General features: G+C 30.5%; 1 protein-coding gene across 1 annotated transcript in view; it reads right to left on the bottom strand.

Annotated features, from left to right (window-relative positions):
• The window catches only part of LOC142340773 (uncharacterized), a 59,981-nt gene that overhangs the window by 5,452 nt on the left and 39,546 nt on the right, over nt 1-14,983 (bottom strand). The window contains exon 5 of the mRNA XM_075391516.1: nt 1,547-1,676. Within this exon, the coding sequence (XP_075247631.1) occupies nt 1,547-1,676 (130 nt within the window). The remainder of the gene's footprint in view (nt 1-1,546; nt 1,677-14,983) is intronic.

Raw genomic sequence — 14,983 nt, 5'->3', positions numbered from 1 at the left:
AAAGCAATGTTATTAACTGATTAAGACAAGATAGTTAAAAGGACGAGTTATTCAATCTTTACACGATTGTTTGAAACCCATTGCTGCTCGAACTGAGTTGTCTTTTAAACTGTTCTCTTATAAAAACGTACTTTAATTTGCTGTATACATTTAGAAAAGAAAACAGCTTTTTATTTTACAGGCTACAGAAAATACAAACAATCAAAAAAATTTTTTTCCTACGCGTCAAAGTTCAGTAAATTTTAACGGTAACTAAGTGTATTTCTGGGACAGATTAAGCTTTTTATTTTTTTATACATAACTTCCCAGAACTAGAATTTTTGCTAAATTTATATGGGATAAGCGGTTACCAGCGTTGACAATTCAAAAAATTCACCGCAATTTTCTTTCATAATTTTGCGCTGAATGCGTTGAATATAGAGACGTAATCTCAACACAATTAACGCAAAGTTTTGTAAGAAATGTGCGGTAAATTTTGCGACTAGTCAACAATATTTACCACGTATCTTCTATAGTTTTGCGTTTTGTTGCTTAGATCTTACATGATTTTGCGTTGAATCTAAGCGTATGATACTCAAACCACTGACCTCTTGCATTATTGGCTTCTTTTATACGAATGTTCCACAGCCCCTTAGTTGTCTTTAGAACCGCACTCTTTATAAATCGTACTGTAACATCACGCTGCACGTAATTTTGGCTTTTCGATTCGTACATCCGACATAACTTTGCGGTTTCTGAATGTAGATTTTAACAATTTTGCGTTTCTAAGCGTATTTATACAAATATTCAGTATCTAATAGTTGCATTTACCCATATTATGGAGTTCCATAGACAATTGTTGAGATTCTTTAAGTAAAAACTTGAGTTTAAAACCAGTTTTCAATGCACTCAATATGAAATTGACAAAAAAGAGACTTCTGAGACTCTAAAATCCGGAACCTAACCCCAACCTTCATCCTCCACGTACCCAACTACCCCCTCCCCTCCTACTTATCGCAACGCCCCCAGCCCTCCTCAAACACGCACACACAAACACACACACACACACAGCCCAAAACTAGGTGCCCAAATTTATTTAAAACCTATTGTGTAAAACCTACGCAAAATTATGCAAGATCTACGCTAAATTCAACGCAAAAGTATGTTAGACTACGCTTAAAAACGCAAAATTATGTAAGAGCAGCGGTGAATGCGTTGAATTTATAAAAAAGATCGGATCTATTCTGTTTCGGCCCCCCCAGCTTACTGAGCATAAATTGTTTTTGACCCCCAGGCGCACGTGCTATTTTCTTGCATAGTATCGTGCTATATAAAAACATATAATTTGTAACTGGGGATCATAAAAAACACTGGGGGGGGGGCGAAACAGAATAGATCCAAAGGTTACATAAATTCAACGCAATCATTCCAGTAATTTTGCGATTTTTTTAGCGTTGACACCTCGACCCTATATGTATACTTTAATACTCACATCTAATTTATGAGTTTATATATTGTTAATATATGAGTTAAGATACAGTACAGAGCGAGGAAAGAGTACAAAAACCTTGCAGCTGAATTGACAGTATTGTTTGGCTCTTCTTTGAATCGGACGGCATTGTGAGTGCGGGCGGCCAGTGTGCTACTTTTGCCCAAATGTTCATCAGGATTGTGACTCAAGAGTTTATCGTTATCGACTTTAAAATATAAAAAGCTGATTATCTGTGGAAAGTAGCCGTGGTTTACTTTGATAACTTTTAGACAAAAGAACCCGTGTCGAAATTACCACCCTGATAAGCACCCAAACTGGGGGGGGGGGATAATTCTCTACGGGGGGGGGGGGGGGTTAAACGATGTAAGACTAGGGTGGAAATGGGGGGATTTTAGATTTTACCCCCAAAAAGATTAGGGGGTAAAACAATTTAAGATTAGGGGGGAGAATGGGGGAATTTTTAAATCTAACTGACCCGCGAAAAAATAGCACCGCAAAAATGGTTTAAACAATCGACAAAGAATTGACTGATGTTTTTACTGAATTAGTCAATGGAGTTAATTATACTTGCACGTGCAGTCAGAATGAGAAGAGAGTATGACGAAGCTACCGCTTTGATTAATACAGCATCCGATGTAATAATATGAGGCTACGAAGTGTCAAATCTTTATTGTTTATGAGTAGTGGGGAAAAGGGGCCCCGTGCACAGCACCCCCCTATTTCACCCCTAAAAATACCCCACCTGTTTTTTTTGCCCTAATCGGACCAATTTTTTTCATATTAGAAAAAAATGGTATTTTCAAGCACTTTTCGACTCGTATTCACACTTCGTGCGAATACTCGTCTCAAAGTGCTTTTTTTTAACACTGTTTAATTTAGAGTACAAATCCAATTCAAATCTTTATCAGCGAATTAATCTTTAGCAGTGAATTTACCAATCACGCTTTTCCCTCTTAAATATCTAAATTTTACAAACTGTATAAAAATAGTATTTACACTTCATTCGAATATTCGACTCAAAATGCTTTTCAACATTACCCTAGAACATAGTTCAAATCTTAATCAATAACCGCATCGCAGATATTATATTTATAAATGTGTTCTCTAAATTGATTTCTAGTATGACCGAATCTATATCTATGAAGGTAAATACACAACTTACATTTTGCATTTCTAAATCTAAAGAAAGAAATATGTTTATAAGCTTTGCACATATTACAAGTTATATATAAATCAGGATTTTTATAATGTTCCTCTAAATGCCCAATATAATTTTTTACTTTAACTAAACTATTACATATATAACAACTATATTCTAATTCTTTACAATTTTCACAACATTTTTTCCAAGGTTTATTTTTGCAGTTATTGCATTTCATTTTTGTATTGTCGAAAAATTATAAAATTTTCCCCAATAAAATACACCATGTCCCACTCAACTAAAACTAGTGTCCCGAGTATAAACTTCTGTGATATCTGTGATCTAGAATTTGAAACGAAGAAAGAGTTATATAAACATCAATCTTATGATCCTAAACATAAGGAACTATTAGAGAAAATGTTTGCTTCTGATCTGCGAAGCAGTTCAACGAAGTTGTTTGACAAATTCACTGATTCTGACGATGGATTACTCTATGTTAGACCTGGAACTGAAACTGGAACTAAAACTGATACTAAGACTGAAACCGAACCCGAATCTGAAGTTCCATCGGAGAATCTCGGATGTTGGGTTTGCGGCAATAAGTTTAAAAATCAGATTGGTTTGCAAACTCATATGAATAAACATTGGAGAGAAAACGTTAGCTTAGACGAAAATTATAATATTAAATCTAGCTTTAATCAAAGACAGTTATATATTACTAAATCTAATAATAGTTTAATCAAGGATATTAATGAACCAGTAGATTACATATTAGACGAGTTCAAACCATTTAAATCATATAAATATAAAGTTACTGCTAATTGTTTATGTAAAAAGAGAGACTCAGAAGAAGAAAAGACTGTTAATATAAACTTTAGAACAGATGAATATATGACTAAAGATCATCGATTAGATCTAAACCAATGGCTTGATCATGTTAAAGAAATATATGAAGGCCGTGGATATGATTATGAATTTATTGGAATAACAGACATGCAAATAAGTATAGAAAGGACTAAACCATCATTAGGATCTTATATAGAACTACCATTAGACCTAAAAGATAAAACAAATGCGATTTTAAATATTAGGAACAATAAATTTAACTGTCTACGATTATGTATTACAGCTGCATTGCATCCTGCGGCCAGAAATGCTACTAGAGAAAATAAATATATTGATAACCTAGTCGATGACTGGGAAGATAATGAATATGCACATAATTATTTAACAAAAATTCAAAATAAGTATAATATTAATATTTGGTTTTACAGACCAATCCCAGGCTCAGCCAAAGTAGAGCTATTAGAGAAATGCATAGATTTTGTTAAAGATCGTAAGAATGTTCGAATACTAACTTGGGGTGAACATGGTGGAACATGGTCGAAGACCCATTGTGCTCTAATTAAAAAAATAGAGGTGTTATTAGAAAGACCTAATGCTAAACACGCAAAGTTTTGGTTTTGTGATAATTGCACCTATTGGTTTAGTTCTCAACATAATTATGAAACTCATGAATGCTGTGTACAAATCAAGCCTAAGATTGTATGCCCTAAATTAAAACAAATCAAATTCAAGAATCAACATAAACAACAAGAAGTAAAGAATGTTATCTTTGCCGATATTGAATGTTACATGAAAGGAACAGATCAAAAGATTGGGGATAACACATATAAAATATCTGAGCATGTACCTATAGCTACTGGCTATAACTTAGATACTAACTATGTTTCATGTTTTGGCTCTAGCTGTATTAAAGATTTTGTTAAAGATTTATTAGAGATAGAATCAACTCATAGTATTAAATCTAATAAAACAATGGTATTTACAGAAGAAGATAAACAGTATCATAATACCACTAAAATTTGTCATATTTGTAATAAACCTTGTATTAATAAAGTTAGAGATCACTGCCACCAAACTGGTAGATATAGAGGCCCAGCTTGTAATATTTGCAACTTAAACTATAGACAACAAAACTTCATTCCAGTAATATTTCATAATGGTAAAGGCTACGACTTCAATCTATTATTTAATGAGCTATTTAATCAGAATAATAGTAAGAGAAGAGTTGATATATTACCTAGTACTAATGGTAAAGCCAGAATGTTTAGAATTGGTGTTTTAAAGTTTATAGATAGTTATAGTTTCATGACAATGTCTCTTGAAAAGATTGCAAATATTTATGGTGTTAAAAGTAAAACATTATACCCTTATGAATACTTTAAAGATGAGAATAGCTATAATAATAAATTAGGTAATCTATCAATACAAGACTTTAGATCATCGCTGACAACTAAGTTACCAACTCAAGCAGATGTTGATAGCTTTAATAATTCTAATAGTAATAAAACGGGTAAAGAATTAACATTAGAGTACATGGAAAATGATATATTTATATTACAGCACTGCTTCAATCTATTTGTTAAGTTAAACATAAATACATATAAACTCAATCCTCTACATTATATTAGTCTACCAGGTTACAGCTTCGACTGTTTTCTAAAACTAAGTGAAGTTGAATTAGATACAATACAAGATGAACAAATGCTAAAAGACTTCATTGGAGCAATGAGAGGTGGTATATGCGGTGTTTTTGGTAATAGAAAAATAAACAAAAATGAAAACAGAAAGTTGTGGTACATCGATGCTAATAACTTATATGGTTACGCACTAATGCAAAAGCTACCATATAAAGATTTCAGCTTTAGTGACATAACCATAGACGAAGTGTTAAACACTGATGATGATAGTGATTATGGTTATTGGCTTATCTGTGATTTAGAATACACCAATGAATGTAAAGATAAAACAGCAAAATTCCAATCATTACCCCATAAAAGAGAAGTAGAGAACAATGAACTAGGATGCAAACAAAGACCTTCAACTTCATCAAAAAGTGAGAAACTAGTATTAGATCAGAATAATAAATATGAATATCCAATACACTATCGAATGTTAAAATTTGTTGTTAAGATGGGTATAAAGGTTACTAAAGTCCATAGAATAATTAAATTTAAACAAGATTATATTATTAGAGACTATATTGAGCTTAATACTAAAATGAGAGCCGAAGCTAAAACTGAACCTGAGAAAGATATATTTAAGCTAATGAATAATTCCTTGTTTGGTAAAAGTTGTGAGAATCCATTAAAGTATTTAGAAGCTAAGATTCTAACTGATGATTATGAAATACTTAAAGCTGTTAGTAAACCAACATGTAAAGATGTAATTAGATATGATAATTATACTCTAATAGAATTCTATAAAAAGAAATACAATATGATAAACCGATATATTTAGGCTCAACTGTATTAGAACTTAGTAAACTCCACATGTATGAATTCTTTTACAATGTATTACAACCATCACTTAAAGATCTAATGCTACACTATATGGATACTGATAGTTTTGTATTAAGTTTTACTGAAGGTAGTATTGATAATAAATATATGGACTTAAGCAATCTCGAAGTTCCAATCAAAACCAATAATAAAGTACCAGGCAAATTTAAACATGAATTAGGAAGTAAAGAGATAGAAGAATTCATAGTATTAAAACCAAAGACCTATAGCTTTAAACACTTCTGTGCAAAAGAGAAAGGAATAAAGAAAGAGAACAATGGTAAACATGAAGACTATTATAATGCCTTAATGGATGATAAAGAAAGAATTGTAGATCAATGTAGAATACAAAAAGTAGGAGATAAAATGACCACAATAAAAACTAGTAAAAGAAGTCTAAATAACTTTGATGATAAAAGATTTTATGTGAATAATATTACTAGCTATCCTCTTGATGAGAATCTATATCTATTCAAAAGAGATTTAATAAAAATGATCCGCGAACAAGCTCCGCTTGTGGTAAACCAATCGGGTTCACCGATAAAACTAAATCTAGAGCTAGACAAAGACAAAGATCTACTGATTAATAATATTCAAGATCTAACTATTAATGATGATAGAAATTTAATTGAAGCTGCTATTGTATTATATAATGAGTTGTATAAATAAAAAATAATTATGAATTTAATTCTTTCATTACATCCATAGGGTTGGTAGTTAGTATATTATAAATCATCATCTGAGCCATATATATTCCCATAATGTCTTCCTTAATTGTAGCTTCAGCTATTATCTTTTTATTATTTTCTAGAAATTTTATTATCTTCCACGGATTTAAGTTTTCCTGTTTTACATATTTAGAATAAGTTGAAATTATTAAATCATCATGATTTGGTTCCTTAATATGATCAGGGAACCTGCTTCGCAGATCAATAAACTCATCTATAGTATTACAACGTCTTTTACAAGCTAAACATCTTTTTAGGTTAAGAGAGAAACTATTTTTATTATCCATTTTAGTTTTATGATTATATTTTTTCAATATATCAAAAATGACTAAACTAGAAACACTTATAGAATTAAATTATTTAGAAAAACAAAACAGAAAGAATAGATTAGAAGATAAATTAAAACAACAAGAATATTATGGTGAAATAGAAGAGTTATTTGATCCTTTAACTAAAACACTAAATGCAAACAATGAAACATGGCTAGCTCATAATGAACAAACATTAAGAGCAATAGATTGGCAAAATCAAGAGTTGGATAAACAAACTATGATGATCGAACAAGCTGGTTTTCAGATAGGAGAAGCCGCTTCTCAGATGGGTGAAACCGCTTCACGGATCCAGGAAGCTGGTTCCCAGATCAGTGAAAACAATTCTAAGATGGGTGAAACTGCTTCGCAGATTAATGAAACGTTAAAGGGGACCATAGAGGAAACTCAAGAAATAGCACCAGTTTTTGTTGATACAAAGATAGCCAAGAATCTTCATAAAATGGGTACTCAAACTAATCCTCAATTAAAATTAAATCTTGTAGATTTGCCTACTAGAAGATACAAAATGAATGGTGTTGATATAACCCTAGAGCAGGGTGCATTTTTAGTTAGGGATAATATATACGAATTCTCAGAAGGATTTATTGAATTTCTCACTAACCCAAATGTAACATATAACGATGATATCGAAGAAGATGAAAACAAAATAAAAAGGTTTTTAAAGGATATTAGATATGATTTCGGAAAAGGGGATAAGAAAAGTGCTAGATATTGAACAATGAAACGTATAATGGGGGCAAAAGATGATGTATAAGGTAGGGGACTAAATAGCAACCCAAATAATCAACGAAGTTGCCATTTAAATCAGCGTAGCTGTGACTTCGTCAATGGTTTAATAGAAAGACTAGAATTTTTAATACTAGAAACAAAAGCTGGTCATGATGGATTATATGACGAAATGCTAGATATATCTAAGCAACTATTATCTATGAATATTATTAATCAAGAACAACTAGATAATTTTGTTTTTAACTATGGTAAATGAAGGGTAAACACCTGGCTACGCCCATAATGATGGAACAACAACAACTCCTAGCTAAAGAAGTATTTAGTCCTCAAATAACAAAGTTTTGAAGAGAAAGAATAATACCATTATATAAAGATGAAACATGGTCAGCTGATTTAATTGATAAGTCATCTTTAAGTAAATACAATAATAATTATAAGTTTATTTTAACAGTTATAGATATATTCACAAAATATGCATGGGCTATTCCATTAAAGAATAAATCTGGTTTATCTATAACTATTGGCTTTAAATTAGTATTAGGCGAAAATCCGCAAGGAGGCTCTCAACCTAGAAAACCAGAAAAGTTATGGGTAGATAGAGAGAGTGAGTTTTACAATAGAACATTTAAATCTTTACTTAAAGAATATGGAACGAAAATATATTCTACTTATAGTGATTTAAAGGCTGTGTTTATAGAGAGATTCAATAGAACATTATTACATATAATAAATAAACCTATGTTCATCAATGGTGATGGTAATTGGGTAAATATATTAAATGATGCAGTCTTAACATATAACAATAACATTCATTCAACAATTAATATGACACCAGTTGATGCTTCTAACAATCCTGATAAGATTAAATACACTTTTAATTTTAAGAATATTAAGCCAAAATTTAAAATTGGTGATTATGTTAGAAACGCAGATAAACGTAATATCTTCTCTAAAGGTTACACTTCTTATTGGAATAGAGAACTGTTTAAAGTTAATGAAGTTCTAAAAACACAACCACCAACATATAAGATAGAAGATATTAATGGAGAGATAATAGAAGGTAAATATTATGAACAGGAACTATTGAAATCTGAGTTTGATTTTGAATCTAATAATGAAGTTTTGGAATCATTAAATATATTTCTTAAAATAAATAATGACAAGAAACAGATTCAATCAGGCTAAAAATCAATCAGGGAACTCACTTCTCGGATTAACATCAACAATCAGCTCCGCTGACCGTTGGCACAACCTAACACTAAGTAAGGCTCGTGGGTTATTCCTAGAAGATAATGATAATATTGACATGAAGGCTACCTATAAAATTACAAATGTACATCCTCCGTTAGATGAAAAGGATGTGGTTAATAAAGAGTATTGTGACAATAACTTATTATCCTCTTCTAATAAAATAGAAATTTTAAGTAGAAACATAACTGAACTAAGAAAAGGTGATTTTGATAAAGTTACAACTAAAACATTACAACTAAATGAAACACAAGTTAATGAAAATCTAATTAAAGAATTCATTAAATCAGCAAATGAAGTCACAAATGTTGTTAACTTTTGTAATAAAGTTGCTGCTGATACTATCTCTAAATATAATCTATTAAAACAAGAGATTGATAATAATAAGTTTAATCAGAATGTTACCAACATACATTTAGATGATATGTTTACTAATGGTCTAAGGGAAATGAAAGAATACAATAAATCTCTTAGAGGTGTTATAGTAATATATATAATTTCTATACTTTTACGAAGTAAGTTACTTGATAATAAAGAGAAAGACAGACTTGAGATGCATTATGGATTTAAACAAGAAGATATAACGAAAGAAATAGAAAGTTTTTTCACTAATGAAAATGACCAATCTACGAAGTAGTTTCACTGATCCAACAGCACCGAGTGAGAGCTTACTGTATCCAGATTTATCATCAGTATCGGAACGGTTGATGCGCGAAGCTGCTGCTGTCAATGAACAGCAGATAAATGAAAAGATTCAAGCTAATAATAAATTTAACAACAATATTAACATTATAAAAGATATTAGAAATTATTATGAAACTGAAACTAATAATTATAATAAGAAGTTAAGTAGATATAAAAATTATATTAATGTGGCTGAGATAACAGAAATACTATTATCATCAATTGCAACAACAGCAACAACAACATCAGTTGCATTAACAGGTATAGGATTACCTTATTCTATACCCACAGCTTTTGCTACAGCAACTGTTTGTGGTTCATTATCAAAAACAATTAATACTAAAATAAGAAATAAAATTATAAAGTATTCACAAATGTATATTCTAGCTAAACAGTTTAGTGATAAATTTAATAAACTATATACTAAATCAATGAATGATAATAAAATAGATAATGATGAATATAATGAATTAGTCAAGGTATATGAGGATTATAAGAAGAACAAGAAAAATAAATTAAGTGTTTTTTTAAACTAAAGTTATTAGTTTTTAGTAATAACAATGTCTTTAGTAATAATAATATTAGTATAAATATATACCGATAATCAAAATCATAAACATAAACATAAATATAATCATAATCAAATAATTATCTTTTCTTTGTACCTAAGTATAAACCTCTTCCTTTTTGTACTACCTTTATACCTTCACCAGTAGTTGCAAATTTAATTAAATCAGGTGTGGCTGATAAAGCAGCTCTAGGGTTTCTAGATGCCGCTGCAGTTCCTATTTTACTTGCAATCTCTAATGCTCTTATTGGATTATTAGCAACTTTCTTTCCAAAGTTAACTGTAGCTCTACCAACACTCTTAAAGAAATCTTTCAATCCCTCAGCTTCTATTGTTGCATCAGATACTGTCATTGATTTATTCCTTCCACATTTAGTGCAGGATCCTCTTAACATTTTAGTACCTTTTGGTGTAATAGCTCCTCTTATGTTATTAGTGCCACTATAATGTCTGCCACCAACACAATATGAATTGGTTTTGAACTTATTTAAAAGACTCATTTCTATATATAAAAAATAATGGAAGTTAAAAAGTATAATCCTTTTGTTGTTATGAATAAGCCTACGGGTTTCACCCGCGAGCGAAGCTCGAAGACTAAGCCTAAGATTAAACCCAAACCACAAACTAAACTTGAAGCTAGAGGCTTATGGCGTAGCATCGGCGAAACCGGTTCCCGGATGGACGGAGTCCTATCTCTAGAGAATAAAAAGAAACTAGATACTATTTATGCTAAAGGTTTTGTTAAGACTAGTAGGAAATAATGATAAGGACTTTAATTATAATTATATCTATGATATGATAAGCCTCTGGCTATCTGCGAAGCAGTTTCACTGATCCACGAAGTGGCTTTGCCAATTAGTCTCTACGAGACTATAGACCTTCGGTCATTAGTTTCTATGAAACTATATCAACCATCTTATTACCATCACTACTAACACTAATAACCTTTCTAGTTAATACTAATGCATGACATATAACATCGGCAACTGCAGCACTAAATTTAAAATTAAGTTGTATTGGTTGTGGACCTATATGATCACTTTGATATCTAGTATCAAATACATATATTCTATAACTACTTTTGAATGTTCTATGATTTATATACGGTTTTATATTATATGGTAGCCCATTATAATCTTTATTAAAGCTAACAATCTCTTTAAAAGCCTCATTATAATTATTAGTGCCATAATTAATATTCATTCTATCTTCAGGATAAAACTCACTACCAATCTTACAATAACATTCAGTAACATTCATTATATGAAATGTACTTGCATCATGAGTTTGTTCATTAACATTATTATTTTCAAAACCAACTATTATATATTGTGGTCTTTCCATACCACTTTCCATACCTAAATCGAACAAGAAGTTAGTAGCATTAGGTACGTTCTTATAAAATGTCTTTCTTTCATAATAACTGAAGTCTATATTATTCTTTTTATTTAATCCTTTCTGTACATTAATTCTATTATCATTACTAGGATCAATACTAGGCACACACCATGATATATCTCTAATTTCTATATTACCATCATTAGCTACTGCATCAGCACCAGCATTAATTCTATATAGAGCTCTATCATTATTATTTCTTTTTAATATTAGTTTAAATCCTAAACCATATATAATCTTTTTTAAATCATTCACAAAACCAAATAGATCACTCATCTTAACCATCATATACATATGACCTCGTTCGGCAGCAGCATGATCACCTTTAAGTTGACTATCTCTATTACCTTGATTTCTAACAAAACCACTCTCATATTCATCATCAGTACTAGTTAATAACTTATACATCAATAGATTAGGATGACAATGATCTATATATTCAATGGTCCTACCACCACTAGTTTCAAGTTTAACTGAACTAAACAATGCCATCATACCATAATTAACTAATCTAATATTAGCATTATTAGCAAATACACCCCCAGCATCATCTGATACAACAAACTCTATCTCTAGATATGAATCGTGTATTTTTAAATGATTCTCTTCTCTATTGAGTATAATATTAATGTTAGTATTGATTGTATTCATTGTTGCCAGATTATTTGGTTTATACTTTATAATCTTACTTTTGTGTATATCATTATGATAACCATAAGTAGCATCCAAATTAAAATCTATTTTTATTAGATAAAAATGACTGATAACTTAATCACCGGAGGTGCAACTTCGTTGATCTTATGGGAACTACAAAAGATACATGATGCTTTAACTAAAACTAAAGAAGAACACACACTTAACTTTAGAATGATAAAGCCAACAGAAAAGTTTAACTTTAGTGAACCTATACTTAATAAAACAAAATTAGGTTTAATTAGATTATCAGTTTATAACTCAGTGTTTAATGTGAATAGAATGAACAATCAACTCATATATGATACCCAAGGTGAAACATGGTCAAATACCCGTCTTTTAGGTATTACACCAGGTGCATATGAATTATATGAAATAGCGGAATTAATAAAAGAAGAAACTAATGGTAATGTTATAATAGAAATTGATAAGAATACAATGAAAAGTTTAATGGAAGTAAAACAAGGTGCAATTAACTTTGACATAAAAAATTCAATAGCCCCACTACTAGGATTTAGAAAAATAGTTTATAATAAAGGTAAATATACATCTCAGAAAATTGTTGATATTATGGGTTTTAGTAATATTAACATTCATTGAAATGTGATATCTGGTTTTAAAGATAATGGTAAGGATACAGACATATTATATACTTTTAATCTAACTGAACCACCAGGTTACTTGATAAATATTATACCAACTAATATCTTATATCAAAATGTAACTAAAGATAGAATAGAATATATAGAGTTTCATATTAAAGATGAGCATGGAAGACCTATAGACTTTAATGGTGATGTATTAAGTTTTACTTTACATCTGACATAGTCAGCTGGGCGAAGCCCCCATCAGTGAAGCTGCTTCGCAGATCTGGTGTAACCAGCAACAACTTCGTTGATCTAATATAGTTAGCAGACCGAAGGTCTGTTTGATTTAGTTACAGACCTAGACTTAGACTTTACTTAGACTTAGGCTTAGACATAGTCATAGATTTAGACTTAGACTTAGACTTATCTGCGAACGAGCTCCGCTCGTGGTAACCCAAGCAGGTTCCCTGATTGGTGTAACCACTTCGTGGATACTTAAACTAAACTACAAAACTCTCCGATCCCAATTAATTCTTAGTTTACCATTAATATTTTTATTTTTAGTTATATCAATGACAATGTAATTATAAGGCTCTTTCCATACCTTATTACATATATTAGCAAAATCATTATAACTAAGTTCCACATTATTAAAGAAATCTTGATATATAGATATGAGGGCTTTACCTCTCTGTTCAAATAAAATAAATAGATTACAGTTCTCTCTAACACTCTGCCTATCCAGAGAGAACAGGTTTTGATTAAGATATATCATATTACAATTATTATGTCTACCCCTACAAAAGTATTCATTAATAACTGGTTCTTTGGCTCTAACATCATCGAATATCATTAGTTTCTTTAAGTCTTTGGGTAGTTTATCAGGAGATGGTAAATCTTTTATATCTTTAATAAATTCAACATCTGCTTTTGGGTTTATTCTTTCTATACCATGGTACTGATCACCAGTAGGTCCAATGATATATAGCTTATCAAAATATATACTAGCTAGAATTAGTTTTTTCAATAAGAATGTCTTACCACATTCACTAGGACCAGATATTATACATCTAAAGTTATCTGGGAATGCGGCTTCAGTAATTATATCATCATCATTTAACCATGAATATAGATCATCATTTATATTAATGGCAATAGGACTTGTTTGGATTATATTACTTCTTGGTGGTGATATATCCAGATTAGGACTACTTCGCGGATTATAACTACCCCCTTGATTATAACTACTTCTCTGATAGATAGTCTCATCATTATAATTATCATAAACATTGACATTATCATTATCATTATCATTAGCATTAACATTATTAGCAAAGCTACTTCGTAGATCATTATCATTATCGTTATCATTATCATTAAACTTAACATTATCATTATCATTAACTTTATCGTTATCATTAATTTTATCGTTATCATTAACTTTATTAGCAAAGCTACTTCGTAGATCATCTGTGAAGCAGGTTGGCATGCCACGGACGGAGTCCGTTCCCTGATTATCATTAACTTTATCATTATTAGCAAAGCTACTTCGTAGATCATGTGCGAAGCAGGTTCCCTGATTAACTTTATCATTACAACCCAAACAGAAACACTCATTATACATTCCTGGATATTTACATTGATTAACTAGAATATTCAAAGCATTGTTAATTCTAAATCCTCTATCAATAAGATAGATCATGTATAAACAATAAGCCCCACAATAAGATTCATCATATTGTCATATTCTTTCATTAGAGCCTAGATTGACATACTCTTCTAAGAATAATGGAGGAGTTTCTATACCAAAACTATCAAAGTAATACACTGGACCACCTTCTCTTCTTATAACTAAAACCCAATGTGTACCTTCAGTTGGATGTAAATTTACAATAATGTTGGAGTTGGGTTCACTTACGTTATTTGGAGTCTGATCTCTCATTACAATTTCAATTGGTGTTAGACTTATATCTTTACCTATATCTTTTATTCTGATATCACTCATAGCACTATTATCAATATTAAATTTATTATTGAATTCCTCAAAAGTTAGGATAAGC

Source organism: Convolutriloba macropyga, chromosome 1 (assembly GCF_964194025.1).
Source record: "Convolutriloba macropyga chromosome 1, txConMacr16.3, whole genome shotgun sequence".
Classification (NCBI taxonomy): domain Eukaryota; kingdom Metazoa; phylum Xenacoelomorpha; order Acoela; family Convolutidae; genus Convolutriloba; species Convolutriloba macropyga.
The sequence above is the reverse complement of the archived record's forward strand: the minus strand, read 5'-3'. Positions and strand labels throughout refer to the sequence as shown.